Below are 20,370 nucleotides of genomic sequence, written 5' to 3' on the forward strand. Positions count from 1 at the left end.
GATTGTGATTGCAAATATGCAAAAACAGTAACTTGAAGTAAGGCCTGGTGGTAAGAGAGTTGAGCCAGTAATCAGCAGGTCGTGGGTTCAATTCGTCGGAGTGACTGGGTACACCTGATTGTGCCCTTTAGCGAGACACTTAACCCCCTACTGCCCCAAATGCCGCTGCTCTGTTATGAACACTGTGCTGCTCCCAAGCAGGGCATAGTTAGGCAGCAAAATGACCAACTTCCCATATAGGACCTACATAACATGTCACGATACATTGTTACACCCCTTCTCAAAAGTTTGGCTTACAGGACATTACAGATTCCCAAGAAAGGGCCCTTATCACGCTTCCATCCCAGTGACAGTACAGCCAATTCTTCCTTTAAGGGAGCAGTTCAGTGAATATCCACCTACACCAAATGTTACTGATCTGCTAATATCTGAAGTTTGCATGTTTAGCTTTTGCACTGGAGTTTTGATGCTGACATTTCGACATTTAAACGAACTTTAAAAGGGCTTCAAGATGACCGGTAATGTTTATACTCAGTTGGGTTAAGATGAAAATTGGGCACATTTGATTTCTCAATAAACTTTCCCTTCAGGATCCAGAGGTGGAGGAAGTGCAGAGCAACTGTACTGTATTTTCATAATTTCAGCGTAATGAAGCGGCTGAGATGTGACACTTCTATGGGTGGATTTATTAAGTACCATTAGGTACCAAAACTACACTTACACAATAATATTTTAAATATAGATGTTACTGAGCTGCTGATGAAAGTCTTGACGGACTGAACAGCTGTGAGCTTCTGTAAAAGCTTACATTTGGTCTTATGAAGAGAAATATGGATCAGCGCAAATGAGAAACCAACAGAACGGAGCCCGTGGCTGTGTGAACGTGGTAGTCACACTTGCTCGGTCTGCGTGCTTCCTTGTGGTTGCAGCAGTTGGCGTCTGCAGGCGGTTCTCTGATTTTCAGGCGAAAGAGCAGTTGGTAGGAGCACTGAAGCATCTGTGGGGCCTCGGCTCAAACCGAAAATCCTACCACAGATAAAGAGACACTTGCAAAATGATGTTTCCTGCTGTTCAGCACATTTGAATTTTGTTCCCTTGGAATTAAAAGGTTTTGCCAAAACTGAGTCACATTCTTATTCTGTGACAAGCTCTTAACACTGCGTGAGGCGTTTTTAAATTGTGTGCATTTTTGGACGTTTTTTGTTTCTCAGCAAAAGGTTCTATCTCCAAGGTCAAACTCTAACTTAGTTCTGTGAGGTTCTATCTGCCAGCCAGTCAGCACTTCAGAAACACACAGGAGGACCAATCAGGTTCTGCTTCTTTGTCATGTTGCCGCACTGCTCTGTGACTGTAGGAAAAGTATATAAAACTTTGTGAGACATGAATACATGTTTCTGATTAAGCCTTAAAGAAGATTAAATAGTATGCATTTGAATTGATGGGGTGTTGGGATGTTGACAACCATGCAAGACCTGGTAGACCACCAGCACTGTCATCATCAAATAAAAGCTTTTCTGTTAAATAAATGTGTGCTGCTTTTTTCTTGGACATGATGGCTTCTTTTTTCACTAATAGTTCATTCATGGGGCTGGCACACCGTACGAATGTGAGTTAGGCTATGTTTATGTTTAGTAAACATTTGGTTCCAGTACATTGTGTCTGAATGTGTCTTTGAAGTCCCCAAACTGTTTGCAACAGGCTGCTGGCATAAATTAGCAACATGTTTTGTTTAAAAATGAGCTGTTGTTAGTATGTCAAACACACAGGTGTGGCTCAGTGAGGTGCGTGGGTTCATTTGTCATTTCTGTCACTTCTGTTTAGTGCAAAAACATCACTCTTTGATTTACGATGATACTACCTTACAAAAATCAGCCCTCTAGATTGTAAACATGTAGTGTGTAGTGTAAGAATGTAGAGCACAGTGTTTAATTAAAACAGAGGGGTATTTTCACTGATGCTGTGGCAACCAGGCCCACTAAAATCTTTATTCGACTCCTTGTGCACCTACCCTACTGACACAGCTGTACACCCCGAATCACATGAAGATCCGATTTCTTAACAGCATACCACTCTAGTCAGCCTCTGTCAACACTACAGAGACAAACCCGACATCTGTTTATCTTCCTCTTATTCGTATTGTGTCCATCATCCACAGTAACTGTTTTCAGACAGATTCCTCCCAACCTGCAACATGATGTAATTATTATTGATAATGCTACAATCTTAAATTAAATATGATTCCATTCAAATGAAACACAGAGATATGTTTTTAATCATATGTATGTGACACAGCAAGGGTTCTTAAGAATAAGCCATGGCACTGATTTGACCTGTGGGGTGTCTGGGAGCTAACTAAATATGACACAGTTATTGTAATTCACGTAGTCTTACATAAACACAAGTTAATGTTTGATGCTAGTGGGTGCAATGTCATGGTTTAAAGAGGAAATTCAACTTATTTTTCAAAATATCTGCATAATTTAATGGATAAGATGTAAATAAAGTTGTCCAGAGTGATTTGATGTGAGTGCTCTGTTTCAGGGAAACTTGTCAAGTCAGAATTGTCCACTGCGGTGGTGATAGGAACCAGATGTCTCAAGAGTTTAATGCTTTTAAAAGCTACATCACAAAGTTATTACATAAAATAGTTATGAATGCAGTGCTTAATGCGGGAGACTTAGTTCATGATAGTTTTGAGATAAGGATTTGGCCTAAACGAATACATATTTTAAACATAGTCATTGTGGAAAGGTTAATGCATGACATTATAAGGCAAAAGAGTACATAAAATAGCTATAGTTGTGTTGTAAACTTGTGTGATTCCTGGTTACTATCAGCTATATCACATATGAAAGTGCACAGGTCGGATTTTAAAGGTCAGATTTGCGTGTTCACACAGCCCTGAAAACATAAGATCTGAGTCACTTTAGGGCAAGAAATTGGATTTGTGCTACTTCAACCTTGTAATGTGAACACAGCCAAAGTGTCTCTACTATGAACCATTTCATCAAAATACTCTCAATGACAATTTATATCCGAACCACTGAATTATGCAGAAATTTTGGCAGAATTCCATTTAACAGCCTGTTTGAGACATAACACTAGCGAGGGAGGAAACATTGTATAATAACATTGTCAGTTTTACTCATTGAAATTCATTTTTGTAATTCAGTCTGTTGCTGCCTAACCAGTATTTGCAAGTTAACTGAAGCTTTTTACAGAGATAAGCTGACGAGAACTCATTTTTACACTCAAACAATCAAAAGAACACAACAGTACCGTTTTGTGTGTTTTGTAACATTTTTCCACTGTTTTTGTTTGCTTCATCTCACTCTTCAAAGCCAAAAGCACTTAGTCCACTCATTACGTTACTGTCCATTACCTTTGTCCCACCTCTCCATGTATATGGTGATGTTCCAGTTCACTTGTAGGTTCTTTTGTGAAGGCTCTGCCGCAGCTGCTGGGGCTTTCATCGCGGCCTCCTCTCAGTCTGACGTTTTACTGAAAAAGGTCACGCTCGTAACTTCCGAGCCAGCTCTTCTTACTCTCTGCCACATGCCAGGGACCCCTTAAGGCCCGACCCGCCCCGCTGGCTGCTGGATGGACTTAAGTCCAGGCGTGCGGCTTTGTGCCCCCCCCACCCCAGTCACACAGGGACCAGCTGTGCCCGAAGAGACAGAACGAGGGAGAGAGGTAGGCCTGCCTCGGTGATGTTGATGCTATAAATACGGGTTAGGCTCAGTTGAAGAAGGGACAGCTGTGCTCTGGAGCAAGGACACTCCTCAGCAATGTCCTTTCCCGACCATCAAGAGGTCACAAGTAAGAGAATGGGAGTGAATGAGTTATATAACTGCCCAATAGTTGTGACCAGAATGGAATTTACATACAGTCAGAGGCTTCTTATAATGCTAAAGCACCAGTTAGTGAAAAGTCACATTTTTGACTTTTTCCTCTACCCTGAGTGTAATTATTTAGCCAACACATGTTGGTGTCCAAAGTTTGCTTCTTTACTTTTTTTACCGGAGCTTCAGAACCGATGTAGCTAACAAGTAATGGACGTTTATACCCCACCAATTAGGACTGAGTACATTGTACACTTATTTGAAACCATATCAAACTGTTAAGCAATCTCAAAAAAGTCTTGCTTAGGACTGTACCAATCCATAATCTGTGTTTGCTGATATATTCTTTCTGCAGTAGATATTTTTCCTGTAACTGTTGTCAAATTACACAGTACACTGTTGGTTCCGTGTCTGAAATGTTTGCAAGGACGGGTGAAAAAGGAGGCATGAGAACCCCTTGCTTTAAAAACATCACAGACATATTTTCACAAAGATGGGTGTGCACAACTGTAACTTTCACAATATAAACACAATAAATAAAATAAAAACATCTTGGCTTGCGTGATCATCAACGACAATCTAGTTTCCTTCAATGTAAATCATCCACTATCTCCACGGAAATATGTCACATCAGTGTTATTGAAGAAAATTTTCCAAAAACAGGCAGAAGTTGCTTCTTATGGCTACTGTAAAAAGGTTAAGAACCTGCAGCTTATCTAATTGAGAGATAATTGAGAGCATTGTTTGATCTGTGCCTGTTGTAAGTGGATGGATGGTATTTAAGTAATATTAGATCCCCAAATGGATATTTTAGCAACATTTGTCCTAGAGTACTATACTCCCCGACCCCCACTGTGAAGGCTTAAGGCCATCCATCTCTAGTGATGACCGGTCCATTGTTTTGTTTTGAACTGTCATTATAAATCGTGTTGTGCTGGCATTTTACTGTGATTTATATATGGATCATTCTGCTGAAGTCAGTGTCAGAACTGAAATCACTTTTCATACTTATAACTGACCTGGTCTTAGGCTGAAATCATTTTGCTTTGAATGACATATGCATATGTATATAAATCTGTGTATATTTTACTAAAACAAATGATTGAACATTTAATTTTGTCACTCCCAAAACAAATGTTACCAAATGGTTTGGTATTTTAGCTCATTTTGAGTGGAACTCAAAAATGCTAGTCAGCAAACACAACTTTGAATAGCTGTATCCACCTAAAATCTAAATATTTTCCTTAAAAACACACAAAAAAGTTTATTTAATTTAATTAATATCTGTTTTAGAAGTGACAAATCTGAATGTTACACACTGATTTTCAGACTTTGGAACAGATTCACTCAAAACTATGGCATCTAACTGCTCACCATGTGGCCACGTGGACAGGGATGCAGTTTCCGCTTCCTGCTCTAGGATGCAGGTGTGTGGCTAAAATAAGGCTCCGCAAATGGAATAAAAATGTCTCGGCACAATCACCATGCCAGCAGTATGTAATTGAACACAGCCATTGTGTTTCAGCTGTGACATGAAAACATTGAACAGCATTTTTTAAACCAAACTCATGATTAATTCAAATCTTTCAACCCACTTTAAAAGCAATAAAAAAAATCGTAATTCAAATATTCACTCATTTAGAATTTGATGCCTGCAACACGTTCCAAAGAAGTGTGTTACACTGTGTTACATCACTTTTCCTTTTAACAACACTCAATAAGCGTTTGGGAACTGAGGACACTAATTGTTGCAGCTTTGTAGGTGGAATTCTTTCCCATTCTTGCTTGATGTACAACTTCAGTTGCTCAACAGTCCGAGGTCTCCGTTGTTGTATTTTGCACTTCGTAATGCGCCACACATTTTCAATGAGAGACAGGTCTGGACTGCAGGCAGGCCAGTCTAGTACTCGCACTCTTTTACTATAAAGCCACGCTGTTGTAACACGTGCAGAATGTGGCTTGTCATTGTCTTGCTGAAATAAGCAGGACGTCCCTGAATGATGTTGCTTGGATGGCAGCATATGTTGCTCCAAAACCTGTATGTACCTTTCAGCATTAATGGTGCCTTCACAGATGTGCAAGTTACCCATGCCATGGGCACTAACACACCCTCACACCATCAGAGATGCTGGCTTTTGAACTTTGCGCTGATAACAATCCAGACAGTCCTTTTCCTCTTTGGCCCAGAGGACACGACGTCCATGATTTCCAAAAACAATTTGAAATGTGGACTCGTCAGACCACAGGACACTTTTCCACTTTGCGTCAGTCCATCTCAGATGAGCTCGGGCCCAGAGAAGCCGGCAGCATTTCTGGGTGTTGTTGATATATGGCTTTCGCTTTGAGTTTTAACTTGCACTTGTAGATGGAGCGACGAACTGTGTTCACTGACAGTGGTTTTCTGAAGTGTTCCTGAGCCCATGTGGTAATATCCATTACAGAATGATGTCGGTTTTTAATGCAGTGCCGCCTGAGGGATCGAAGGTCACGGACATTCAATGTTGGTTTTCTGCCTTGCCGCTTACTTGCAGAGATATCTCCAGATTCTCTGAATCTTTTGATGATATTATGGACTGTAGATGATGAAGTCCCTAAATTCCTTGCAATTGCACGTTGAGAAACGTTGTTCTTAAACTGTTGGACTATTTGCTCACACAGTTGTTCACAAAGTGGTGAATCTCGCTCCATCCTTGCTTGTCAATGAGCCTTTCAGGGATGCTCCCTTTATACCCAATCATTACACTCACCTGTTTCCAATTAACCTGTTCACCTGTGGAATGTTCCAAACAGGTTTTTTTTTTTAGCATTCCTCACCTTTCCCAGTCTTTTGTTGCCCCTGTCCCAACTTCTTTGGAACGTGTTACAGGCATCAAATTCAAAATGAGTGAATATTTGCAAAAAACAATAAAGTTTATCTGTTTGAACAGTAAATATCTTGTCTTTGTAGTGTATTCAGTTGAATATAGGTTGAAAAGGATCATTGTATTCTGTTTTTATTTATGTTTCACACAGCGTCCCAACTTCATTGAAATTGGTATTATTTTCACAAGTTGAAATTTAAGGGTTAGGGTTTGGGACGGCCACCTCCAAACAGAAAATACCTTATAAATGATGATTGTATATAATCAGTTTATTGCTGTCTCTGTTTATGCATTGGCTTTAAAAAGTCAAATCATAGCACAGTCTTTGTAGTGAGAGGATATCACTGATGCTGGAAGAAAACCTTGTATCTCCATTTTTACTATTGTTCAACTTTTGGCATAATTTGAAAATATCTGTTGTTCTTTAAATTTCATGAAGAATAGACCAAAATGATATGGAAAAAAGTCTGGTTCCCTTGACTTACATTAAAAGTAAAGTAGGTTTTTTCCTTCTGCTGTAAAGTTGTCATTTTGGAGATATGAGGTATTGTTCTGACAACAGCGATATACTGTATAGAAAGGAATTATGTTTGATGAGATTTAAAATAAAAAAAGCACTTGACAGTATGCCTGGGGTTTGACAGTACCTGGGTCACTTTCTTTGCATGTGTTTTCGTTTCAGGGTTGTGCTTAGGAGTGTGTGTGTGTATGTGTGTGTGTGTGTGTTTGTGCGTGTTGGGGAGCATCACTTCTTCTCGAGTGTGACCACCTGTCTTTTGTTGTGAGGTAAATAAATAAATAAGCACGGCCGTGCACCAGCTGTCCCTGGCAGTCCGTTCAGAGGTCAAGGGCTCCCACCGCTGGCCTCGCGAGGTGAAGACGTCCAAGTTTCGACTTCACTTCCTCTCCAAAGACTTCCCGCCGCTCGGGGAATACATGCAAATGGGCCGACTCTGGCTAAATGGAAATTACATGAGAATTTTTGATCAGCGAGGGCAAAAACATAACTCATTAAGTCAAAGCGCTGCGAGATGAGGCTGGAATACATAAGCATCAGAAGTGCATCTAAGTCTGCTTTTCCTCTGTGAAGTTGATATTGATCTCTAGGAGAGTTTAAACACGCCAGAGCAGATTAGAGATCCTCTTGAACCTCCTCAAAGCTCCTTTGAGCTCTGGAATTGTCTAGAAGGCCTCCCCACACCCCTTATTTACAGTCAAGTGGCGACCCCAGTGTCTTCAGGCACTGTTGAGTGCGGTTTTGTTTTTTTTTCTCAGGCTGCTGGTTTCAGTTTCCTGATGAGCTGGTTAGGATTTGGTTGCACCACAGTAGTTTCCGGTGCTCTGAGGGACAACCTAAGAGCTGTGGAGGACAATAGGGAGGCCGAACCACCAACTCCAGACAAAGAAGGCAGTAGGATGAGGCTGAGGCTGCTCGGGGGATGTGTGCTTGTATATGTATCGGGTTGGAGGGGGGGGGTTCCCAGGCTGCCTTATCCATGGCCCTCCCTGAACGTGTGGTCCCAGTGGGGGCAGGGCTATGGGAATCTCATAGCCCAGCAACTGCATTTCTTTAGATGTGCAGCCAGAGAATAATTAGGAGCTCACACCCCAAGAAAATGACCACTGAATTGGCTTTGAGATTCCAAATTAGCTACGCATTCCTTCCTTTACTCCTTCTCTCCCTCTTTCCTTCCCCCTCCTAGCCAAAATTGTTTGTTTGTTTGTTTGTTTGTGAGAATGCTAATGAGGTGACAGAGGCTGGCATTTTCAGGGAGGAAGGACTTCGGACGAGGGACGTGTGAGGCTTAAGAATATGTGTTTGTCGTTGTTCTGCTAATAATAGAAAGACATTGCCAGGTTTAAAATAACTCTTACTCTTGATGGTGTTTTCCTTCAAGGAAAAACCAAACTGTTGGATTAAAACAGTTACACTACAGGCCTATTCATTTAATATGTGAGGGAAAAACATGACCTGCAGCATCAGAAAGATACAAACAGCAGCTGTAGCTAGTTCTTCAACGGTGTAGGATATGTTTGTTGATGGAGAAAGAAACATCAATGACCTACACAATAATGACTGTGTTGTCTGTATACAGTAGCACTTATTTCAAACAGTTGACCATATTTATGAATAGACAACTGTAGAGATCCTCCTTGGCTGTCAGGTTAAGGTCATTGAGAAGACGTTCTGGGCCACCTTAGTGGAGCCAACTTAAGTAGAGACCATGGAAAAAAATATTTACATTCTGTGATGTCACTTAACAGTAAGTGCATTGTAGAGATGTTATGATACTTATTTTTCCTTGAGTACTGATACGTTTTCTTTAAAAGCTGCAAAGTCTTGAAATGAGCTATATTTGATGGAAGCGCTTGACCACTGATTTTAAGCATTTCTTCACAATTAAATGGATAACATGTGAATAAAGTCATTCAGAGCACAGTTTGATGTGAAATACTCCATTCTAAAGAAATGTACTGACTCAGAATTGTTCACAGTGACAGAGATAAGAACCAGACGTCTGGCACCTTTAACGTGTCTAAAAGCTACCTGACATAAAGCTATTATATGAAATGGTTATGAATACACTTTTACGATGATTTTGAGATACGCTCTTGGCCTAAAAAGTATTTTTTAAATTCATTCCTGGCAGGGAGGAACATGCAGAGTGTTGTGAGGCAGAATAGTTGCAAAAATGTAGTTTTTTGTGATTTTGTGGGTTTTTTTTTTTTTTTTTTTTTTACTCTTATCAAATTACATATAGCAACTCAGAATACAGGTAGAGGTTAAAGGGTTTTGGATAATAAATAAAATGGCCTTAGGTGGGTTGTGGGCATTGTTGCAGACACCCCTGGTTCCTATCGCCTATTGCGCTGTAGTAATTTAGCAGAAATCAGAAAAAAAGAATTGGAATTCCTTTTTAGGAAGAGTATCTAAAAGTAAGCCATCAGCCTTAAACAACTCAAACACAACCTTCTGAAAGGAAGAATTACACACAATAGCAATAGTTACATTTCCATCCATTGTTTTCTATGAAATTTTTTTTTAATGCTTCTAAATGTTTGCCAGTGTGACTATGAAAACAGAAATGTGGATAATATTTTATTAATGCTGAAAAAATGGTAAAAATCTACAATGGAAATTTTTGTTTTTTGGAGGGGTGCATAGCTAGGGATTTAGCAATAAGGCAATTGTGAGCAGATGCTGTTTTTCATGTACATATGAATACAATATAATACAAATTGTAAAACTGGGACTACATCTACCTGAGGTAACAGTAAAATTAATAAATTGCAGTTATTTTAGTACAGTAGCCCAGCATTGCTTAAACATTCTGTTATTCTAGAGTGCAATTAATACATGAAAAAATATCCGTTTGAGACACTGGGCAGATCTAAACATCTGTCTGATATTTTTTTAAGCAAGTGTCTGCCAGGACTGATATTAAACCAATGTTATTGTGCATCCCTAAAAATACCATTTACCAATAAATTCAGTGACATGACAGATTTCCCTCACAGGTAAACACAAACATGGTGAAGACGTGTAGTCAGACTGAGGTGTAGCGTTTCCAAAGGAATGCTGCTGCTTTTCAGCTCTTACAGAAATGTTCAGTAAAGGCTAAATGGAAAGTGCTCAACCAGCTCTTTAGGGCGTGACCTCTCCTGTAATGGTTCAGATGAAAAATAAAATAAACAAAATGTACTTATTAGTGGGATATGGGGATGTCAAGGTGTGATGTTCAGGAAATGAAGAGCTGTAAACATTTTTGATAACACTTTATATGGACAGCCCACTCCAGATGCTTTGTAGATGCTTAACTTGAATTTAACTTGCATTCAAATAAGTATCTTATAAATTCTCCTTAATTATTCCGTTATCGGCACAATATGGATGCGTTGTAACAGACCGGTGTCATCTCTACCAGAGTGTATTAATAATCAATCAACAAGAACAAGTGTCTGTACCTCAAGAAATACACGTCACGTTTTCACATAAAATGTTCTATTTAATCTATACATAATCGAAATAAAATTCTAGCTCAAGATTGTCACTTTTTCACAGCACACACACGAGTACACGTCAAAAGCGGCAAATAAAAACCACACAAGTTCCAGATCAAGAAAATAAAACTGCCCCCAAAACAAATCCAACCAGTGTTTCAAATCAAACAGATTGTCACCTACATTCACTAAAGCACTAATATTGAAGCATTTCTTTCCTATAAAATATATGTTTCTTATCAAAAAATTATATTAAATCTAATGGCACTTCTACAAAGTCTATTAAAAACGTTCTCCATTTAGTAGCATCTTTCATTACTCAAGTCAAATTCGGAGATACAGTAAAATCTTTGCACAAGAAAGAAATCAATAAATATTTCTTATGATTATACAATTTCACAGTCTGAACCTTAGAAGACAATATTCCAGTATTAAAGTTTACATGTGTTTTGACAGTTTTGCTGAGTTGTACTGAGGAAAGAAAAAAACACCCACACTCGTTCCTTCAAGCCATGGCTTGATTTTTTTTGAGTATGTTATGGAAGCATGCTCATAATAAAGGATTAGTGTCGTTGTACTTCTCGACATTTACTGGCTTTCTGCTGGTCGCACGGGATTGACAAATGTTTCTGCTTCACTGTTGGTTACATCGCATCAAAACCTGGCCTCAACTGTTGTTTTGACCACTACAGAAAAGAAAATGTTCGTTCAGTGACTGCCCAGACAAGCCTTCGTTTCTCATCTCCATGTACCATCCCAGTCCTACTACCATGTCATTGCTGTCAACAACAAAACCTCTATCTCCATGTTGTTTTAAAGTTTTTACAGAATTTGAAAATTTCAAAATGGACCCATAGAAATAGTCAAGAATACGATTCCATTAACTTCCATTCAAAATTATGATTGCACTATAAAAAACTGCTGCAAATTTACAGTATTTTACATTAAAGTAATGGTTTGTTATTTTACAGAAACCTACTGTAAAAGACTGGGCAGGATTGACAGTAAAGCACTGTATTTTTATGGTAAATAGTTGTAAATGTAATGTACAGTAAAATACTGTAATTAATTTACCATGAATATGCAGGATTTTGCTGGCAATTCTGCTGCGAGTTAAGTACTGCAACCTTTTTTTTTTTTTACAGTGATTCTATTTTGGAGACACAAGGTTTTGTCACAACAGCAACGATGTACAATAAAAAAAAATCATGGAAAAACATATTTGATGTGCCTTTAAGTAATTCAACAGAAAAACTAACTGCTGCCAATGTTACCAGCTGTACCTTTTTGTCGTTAAAGACACCTAAAACAGAACTTGTGTAAAATGACCATTTTTCTAGGCCTGTAATAATGCCCAATATTTAATTTGTTGTTGGATTAATTGTTGTGTCAACAAGGCACATACTGTGTAGAGCAATCCAGTAAATACATACGACTTCAGCAACTAATGAATCTCCAGTGTATTCGGAGTCTCCCCATCAACAGTTAAATGTACATTTTAAAGAGAGCACCTACAATCTTTTAGTAATAGCTGCATCAAAAGAGCATCCAGGCTTAAGGGAAATAAAAATAGCTACATTCCAATCCTACTTGGAGAAAACAAAATTCTAACATTCTGGAATTATTAAATTCAGAAAGAAGCATTGTTCGCATAATGGCAAATATCTGTTGGTGCAACCTACAAGTTCCAGTGTTCCATTGAGCATTTTACAAAAGATTCTTAAACATACAGAGCTTGAATAATTTAAATAAATTCAAATATGCTTCCTTTTCTGACAGTTGTCCAACAAATGTGCAACAAACATGAAATGGTTTGAGAGAGTAGTCCAGTCACTGAGAGTGGAGTAATAAACCATAAGCATCTGTCCTTTGACACAAACTCTATGCTTCTCTTAGCAGTCTCCGAATTTCCTCTTCATTTTGTACGTTTTGCAGGAAACGTATCGCACATTATGTGAATGGTGAGAGAAATGTAAGGGGTTTCGAACCCCTTAGTAGCTTAGGGTGGGATATGATGCTTAGCTTCCTTTGAGGAATACCTGGGAGTAAGGAAACTTTTTAATGGAGGACTTGCGCAGGCGTTCAGCAGTTGATGAGGTTGTGCTTAGGGTCTGCTACGTCTTGTGCTCAGAGGCGAGAGCTGTTACGATGCTCTTTTGTGCTGTTCTGGAGCAGAGCTGGCTTTAAAACTGACCGATCTCAGTTAAACCCAGGGAAGACTTCAACTCTGAAAGTTGACATGGAGAACTGCAGCTTTTACAAGAGATTTTAGACATTCTTGACTCAAACAAAGAGAAAGAAAAAAAAACAAACAGATAAATAAAATACATATTTACAATAAATATACAGTTAGAAATAGCAGCCTACAGCATATCAGTGTCGTATCTACAGTCTATGTATGCACAGAGCAAGTGCTTCTTAGCATTTCTGAAGTCAAATCTTGACAAACTGTGATTAAGATGGCTTATCTACACAAGATACAATGAAACGATAAACCGATATACAGCAACTGATTTTACAATCAATTGTCCCAGTAAAACTGAAAAAGTACCGTTAAACAAGATATTAGGACCCAATAGAGTTATCTATACTTCAGATGTCAAGACTAGTAAACCCTGAACCAACAGAACTAATAAATAATTCTAATCAAGTTTTCTCAGGAAAAATGAAAAATATAGTAGTACATGGACTTTTAGTGCTACTTGCCATCACAACTAAACAACCACACGTGTCACGTGAGCTTAAACCAAAACAAGCAACTGAAAACATTAAGAACTGAAGAAAAACTAAAGGTGAGGGCAAAAAAAAATTAGTCAAACTGCTCCAACATTCTGCCGTTTAACCAAAATGCATGCTGGAACGTTAGTGTCTAGAAAAAAAACTAACTAGAAAAAAATGCATGTTCCTAATAAAGGCCCACTGGGAGTTGAGATCTGTAGTATCCCACCCAATGAGGATACTTCCATTCCCAAGCCTGTCCCTGCTCTGTCTGTTTAAGGGGTCTTACCAATAGCCATTAAATTAGTATTTCAAAGTACAAGTACATTGTAGGGCCACCAAAACCACAGTGTCATCCAAGTTACCCAAAAAAAGAAACAATTTCTGCATTAGTTATTACAGAACTAGTGGATATTAGCTTTAAGTGTTCATGATACAGATTATCTGTGCATTTCTTTTGTTCCTACACATGCTGTTTTCTTTTGATGACAGACTTTGATGACCAGAGGACATATGACCCTGATTCTCAAGAGCTGAAGAAGAAAAAAACATGACCAAATAATTACCAACCTCTCTTCTACAAACAGGGCACTGATTAGAGAGAAAATTATGGGATTTTAAAAAGGCTAAATTACAAACTTGTGTTCTCTGTTAATCTTTTTGTAACTGAAGTATGTTGGATACCAGCTAAAAGTTCTCATTTAAATCCTTCAGTAAGAAGCAATCATTTCAAAACTATTGTTGAGGCCATAGCCTATATTACAAAACTCAGGTATTTAACATTGACTTTAGAAGACTGCTGCCAATGACTGACCAAGTGCATCAAATGCCTTCACTTCACAATCTTCAATGAGTAGACGGACCATTAGGTGACCCTAGTGCTTCACACAATGCTTAGCTCTGCGTCAAGACACAGCAAAATACTGGATATTATTACAGACAATAACACATCTGTGCCCAGTCATGTGCATATTCACAAAATTCCACTGTGGCTTGGGCTTTAGAAAAAGATGCCCCTCTAGGCTTAAAGTGATAGATCTGAAAGAAAATTTCATTTACAGTCTCCTATTACCCCAAACGTAATCGATCAAGCTAAGATAACTGGTGCCAGACATTAATCTTATTTAGTTCTGCACTGAACCTAACAAGCTAAGAAATCATGGAAACATATGTACAACAAGTAGCATCATGCAAACTGCCTAAAATCATCATACACTTGCATTAAATCATGTCAAGTTCTCAAACAGACTTCTCTGTGTTTTTGACACTGTATAACATTATATTATCTATAAAAGGGGCATAATTGCAGCCAAAGGCTTCAAGATGACTCAAGGTCTAGTTAAGATTACCATAGACTACTTATACAAGTATATGATGAGGGTTGAGGCAAGTTATGTTTTTGGCATTCTGTTACTTGTCACCTATGCCAAATACATTGACTGATACGTTGACATTTGGGGTAATGGGAAATTTGTGTAAATCTGATTTGATTTTAAATACTTCATATGCAGCTCTACTTGGTAATGGGAGTACAAAGGCAGCACAGAGAGGCACAGCGGCTCTTATCCGATAGCAAGCGTCTTTACGAGGGCGCAGTGGAACTTGCGGATGTGGCGATAGAGGTCGCCGGACTGTGTGAAGCGGCGCTCGCACCACTTGCAGGCGTGCGGTTTCTCGCGCGTATGCACTACGGCATGCCGGCTCAGGTTGTGTGAGTACTGGAAGCTCTTTCCACACTGGCCACATGTGTAGGGCTTCTCGCCTGTGTGTGTGCGCTCGTGCCTCTTTAGCGTATACATACAGGAAAAGGTCTTTCCACACTGAGAACAGGTGGGCGCCGAGCCGTCGGGCGACAGCTTGGAGCGCGAGTGAGAGTCCCTGTCACGGAAGTGTGAGCTGAGGTGCAGTTGCAGCGTGTGTGGGCTGGGGAAGGCCTTACTGCACAATGGGCAAACGCAAACTGGTGGGCCGCCGACTGGAAGGAGTGCCCCACTGGACGTGGAGATGTCAGAAGAGGCCAGCTCATCTTCGTCATCATCCTCGCTGTCGCCCAGAAGCCTCCCTCCTCCTCGTCTGGGCTCTCCTCGACTCTCCTCGCTCTCCTCTCGGCCGTGGCTACGGACACACCCTCCCACACCAACTCCCACCCCAACACCAACCACCAAAGCCCCCACCCTTCCACCTCCCATCCTCTCTTCCTGTTCCTCCTCCTCCCCCATCTCCTCCTCCTCCTCCTCCTGCATCATCAGGTGCTCCTCCAAGGCTGGGCCGCCGTTGCCAGGGAAGAGGGCGGTGAACCCTGTCACTAAATTCCCAAAGCGCCGGCTCTCGGGGCCTCCTGCTCTGTCCTCTCGCTCTGACAGCGCGTCGTGTTCGTTGCGAACAAGCGGCTCCGTGCCCTGCTGCTGGCTGTCGAGGGCCAGCTGTCCCGTGCCGTCTCGGCCCGACGCCGGCTTGAAAGACAAGTCCAGAGCGCAGTCCGTGTCGTCCGCCGCCCGGGACCTCTGGGACGGCGTGCCGGCCGGACCGCTGACACCAGCTTTTGTTTTTCCAGCTGTTTGGATGCGGGGCTCGGCCTGGGCTGACACATAATTGACACCTACAAGGTCCGGGGACCCGGCGGGGTGACCGTTTGCCTTCTGCCTTGCCAACGCAGGCCCATCACAATCTGTGACAGCCAGGCCGCCGTCGCTGGTGTCCATGTCATCTGCTGGGGGGGCCCTCTGGGGGATCTGCTGCACTTTGCTGGGCTGCAGTTCCCCGTCAGACGAGCTCTCTCTGTCCAGGCAGCTCAGGCCCATTCCGCCAACAAGCTTCTCATCCAGGGAGCACAGCTCCTTGTCTTTGAGCCGGCCTTTGCACACCTTAACGATGTCGTACATGTGGAGGTAGCTGGCAGCGGCCAGCACGTCCTCCACAGGCAGGGTGCTGAATTCCAGCTTCCCCTCATACATAAATTCAAGGAGCAGGCCGAAAGCCGGGGCTGTCACAATGTCACTGTTCAGATGCACAACGTCCCTTTTGTCTAGCTGGTCCCTGTAGAAGAGGTGGAAGTACATGCTGCAAGAGGCCAGCACGGCTCTGTGCGCTTTGAATCGCGCCTCGCCGACAAGAACAGTGCAGTCACAGAGGAAACCTTGGTGACGCTGCTGACTCAGACACTGCAGCAACTGGCGGCTATGGTCTGGGAACTCCATTCTTCTCTCATAACCTGGCGGAAAACAGGAAAAACTGGATATTAAATAAACGCAGGGCAGCCATTCACAGCGTGACAAACAGGCTTAGCGACGGGTATGGTGCTAGAGGCCACAGGAGACAAACAAGAGTAAACTCAACCCCATTACCTACAACAGTTAATGAAAAAAAAACTTTGATTAAACGGTTGCTTTAATTAACGTAAAACTATTTCAACACTAGAATTTCCTAAATTAATGTGGCATGTTACACATATATAAATGATATATATGCACTATACACAAAGTATGTACTTGTACAGTTTACATATAAACTTTTAGGTATGGTTTATTTATAAACTTAAGTTAATGAGCATGTGTCATTAACTTAAGTGTATCGAGAAACCAAAAGACACTAAAAACGACATACAGGAGAAAAACAACACATTTTAGCTTTTCTTCCTCAGCATAAAAACTGACCTAAGCATCTCAGTACCTTCGTTCCAGCGCTTAGCTGACTTCATCCCTCCGCTCGCGCTCGTCGTGGTTCGTGCGCGCGCGCCACGAAACGAGTCAACTCCGCGTTCGCGGTTCAAACCCCGCGTGTCGGTTGCTAGCGCAAAACTAACCGCGCGCGCTCCCGAGCTCTCTCCTCTGTCCAGCTCTGCGAGGAAAAAGCCGAGGACAGCGCGAGGGAGTGAACCGGCGCCCCGCGCGCTAATTATCCCGCAAGCTGTGGAGTCAGCTGCTCTGACATCAGCGCGGTGGAAACGCTCCCTCCAGCTGTGCTCGCCTTCACGCCATATGTTACTGCACGCCGAGCGGAGAGAGAGAGACAGAGACAGAGCCGCTGTTTCAGGCTTCATGTCAGACGGTTACAAACGCCAACATCGCCACTGTTAGCACGTTAATCCACTCCGAGAGGGAGTCTTGAAACCCCCTCACACCGACCGAACTCCCCGAAAAGTCCCAGTAAACAAACACCAGCCTGTGCTAAGCTACGTTTCAGAAAACTGAACTTCGGCGAAAGTTTGTTCTAAATGTCTGAGCCCACCGGGAGCGTTTTAATAACCAAAAATGCGAAGTGGGGGTACTTTTAAAACTGCGCCGTAAACACATTTACACTTTAAACGCTCTGTTCGTAGCCGAAGCCTGTCGTCTGTAGCCAAACTAACTCTGTTTTACTAAATCTGGCAGAATGCTGCCCGCTGTGACACGGCTGGCCAGAGAAAGCGAACCACAGCGCGATACAACCGTCTAAACTGGACCAAGTGACCGACAAAAATGGACAGAAGCAGGCTGCTGCTGCACCGACCGAGCAGCAGCTTTCTTTCTGTGGAGCCTTTAACAGCGAAGGAACTCGACAACTGCAGGTCGAGGTAGCCGAGTCCAACTTTAAACACTCGCCCCGCCGTCTTTAAAACGCAGTACTCACAGGAATAGCGGCTCTCGGTGTCTCATCGGACGTCCCGTCGTCATTTCATGGTGTGTGTCCAGATGTTGGCGTCTCGTTTCTGTTTCTTCAGCTCGGTTCGACCCCGCCGAGCGAGCAGCACTCATAGCAGCAGCAGCAGCAGCAGCAGCAGCACTGCGCTTGTGTCGAGCAGGTTGTTAGTGGTCCAGTCTCGCGATAACGCCGAGCTCCACAGGACTGTACTGCTGCTACGACTCGCACTGTGGCAGCAGCTAGCAGTGCTGCCCCTCCACAGCTGTGCTAGCTCATCAATAACAGCTTTACTGGTCCTCTTTCCGTTTTATAACGGAATATATAAGATGTATATAAGATATATATACGTATCATATGAGGTATGTAAGATGTTATTTTGCTGTAAAGGGTCTGGGTGTCTAACTTTATCAGTAGCTTTAGTTGGCCGTGTTGAAGATGAATTGCAATTTTTAACGTTTTTTTTTTTTTTTTTTTTACAAAAAATGTATGTGTAATTCAGTCATTCAGATGTAAGCAAAGTCGTTCAGAGTGGTTTCATTTGAAATGGTGCATTGTTGAACAACTTACCATCTATCATTTCTTTACAGCGGTGATGATAGGAACCAGGGGTCGCCATGTCTGCTATGCAAGTACAGCCCATTTATGTGGTATCCAAAACAGTCAGTGAAGCTACACAAACCTGCATATGAAGTGTGAGTACATGGTGGTAAACTCAAAATAATACGTTTTCTTTGGATACTATTTCGCCTTACAACACCTGTGTCTCCCACTGCTATTAATCAATTCAAAAAAATAAGTTTGAGACAACAGGCTTATCTCAAAACTATTTTAAAACAGCATCAGCTGGCAGGTTCATAGCCATGTCATGTATTAGCTTTCTGTGAGGTGGCTTCTATGGGCACAGAACGCTTTGGACGCCTGGCTCCTTTCACCACCATTGTGAGTAGTTCTGATCCTAGAATGGCACATTTCACATCACTCCCCTATAAATGGCCACGTGTTAAAAAATGAATACACCTAATGTTACTGCGTTCAGCTAACCGTTATCGCTGTGAGGATTCTACTGTGTCTCTCAAGAACATTTCTGGCCTTAGGCCTCTGTGAAGAAGGAATGAGACACATCGGCCATGTAAATCTATTATGAATGTTTCTAAGACCACCAATTCTGTACACTTCAAAAGCCCCTGGGTGTAACACATGCTAACAAACCAACTAGACCTAAAGCCAGGTGCCTCCAGTAGTTGCTGAGCACAGCCTTGCGTAAAAATCTTCAAGGTCACAAACCGGAGGATTTTAGACAGAGGCGTATTCTCACTTGGACCACTCCAACAAGACTGAGGGGGAGCTCAAATGTAGCCGAGAGTGTCAAAGTAAGAGCAGTCCCTTTCTCAAGAAAATCAAGTGCCCACTTAGAGGGCGTTCTAGACGTTTAGCAGTGAAGAACCTGGCTAAGTTGTTTTTTACATTCTAAATTGTAGCTATCCCATCAAGCAAGCCGAGCCAAATGCATTCCTCCCTTTTCAGTAGATTTAAGTGTATAATTAGAGGCCTTTGGAGACACTTCCCGCCTTCTTTTCTGTGCATTGTTGTGGGGGACTGATGTGCTGTGTGTGCGGGGAATGGAGGGCTATGGGGCTAATCCTGCTCAGGGCTGGAATGCCTTGGCACTGACTCACCCCTTAGCCATGCTAATGTTGCCCCACAGTACAGCATTCAGAAGCAGCCAATTCATATCAACAGTTCATATTTCTAAAGAAGCTTATGGTATGATGTATGTAGCGATATGTAATCTACAGTACCTCACTGTGTGCTGATTGGCTTTCTGCCTATTTGTTTAATATGGCTGTGGGCCCTGAAATGTCACAGCCAGGCCTTTACTCTTAAACCGCTGCCAGAGGAACCCTCCTTAAATGCCCGTGTCTGAAAAGAGCTTCAATAGAGATTCATTCATTCCAAGCCATTTTCAACAATGGAGCACGAAGTAGTGGATTCATGCTCTATAGAGGTTAAATTTCTTGTGATCCATGTAAACCATAAACATCAAAGGAAGTCAGTGACAGTAACAATACCATTACTGTGCCCAACATCAAACTCGTGTTTGGTGATTTCAAGCAACAAGTGCTATGTGTATCATCTAAAAGCGTGAAGAGGCGTGCATGTGAAGCAGGAGGTTGTAGACTCAATAGGCAGTATGAATATTAATGAGACCACTGGCAGTTCTCCATGGACAAATGTTATTCAGGAAATACTATGTGGTTTAGAAAATACATTATTTTAGAATTTGTGATGGTTTGGGAAATTAATCTTTGGTGATTATCCTTTGGCAA

The 20,370-nt window shown here is 41.6% G+C and overlaps 1 protein-coding gene across 2 annotated transcripts; it reads right to left on the minus strand.

Moving 5' to 3' along the window:
- Positions 1–10,689: 10,689 nt before the first annotated feature.
- On the minus strand, positions 10,690–18,642 carry zbtb42 (zinc finger and BTB domain containing 42). 2 transcript variants are annotated; one of them, XM_017703258.2, is made up of 3 exons: positions 18,611–18,642; positions 18,032–18,314; positions 10,690–16,634 (listed from the first exon to the last, which is right to left on the minus strand). In XM_017703258.2, the coding sequence occupies exon 3, from the start codon at positions 16,618–16,620 to the stop codon at positions 14,986–14,988; it is 1,635 nt and encodes a 544-aa protein (XP_017558747.1). In that variant the 5' UTR covers positions 16,621–16,634; positions 18,032–18,314; positions 18,611–18,642; the 3' UTR covers positions 10,690–14,985. The 2 variants fall into 2 exon arrangements, with proteins under 2 accessions (XP_017558747.1, XP_037398164.1); XM_037542267.1 differs by lacking the exons at positions 18,032–18,314; positions 18,611–18,642 and adding an exon at positions 17,093–17,261.
- Positions 18,643–20,370: the final 1,728 nt, after the last annotated feature.

Source organism: Pygocentrus nattereri, chromosome 10 (assembly GCF_015220715.1).
Source record: "Pygocentrus nattereri isolate fPygNat1 chromosome 10, fPygNat1.pri, whole genome shotgun sequence".
NCBI classification, from domain to species: domain Eukaryota; kingdom Metazoa; phylum Chordata; class Actinopteri; order Characiformes; family Serrasalmidae; genus Pygocentrus; species Pygocentrus nattereri.

Excerpts from the sequence above, each read along its gene's own strand:
- zbtb42 (XM_037542267.1), bottom strand. The coding sequence starts at position 17,120 with ATGAAGTCAGCTAAGCGCTGGAACGAAG. Across the intron at positions 16,635-17,092 it reads AGCTAAGCGCTGGAACGAAG|GTTATGAGAGAAGAATGGAG; the intron begins GTACTGAGATGC and ends GTTTTCCGCCAG.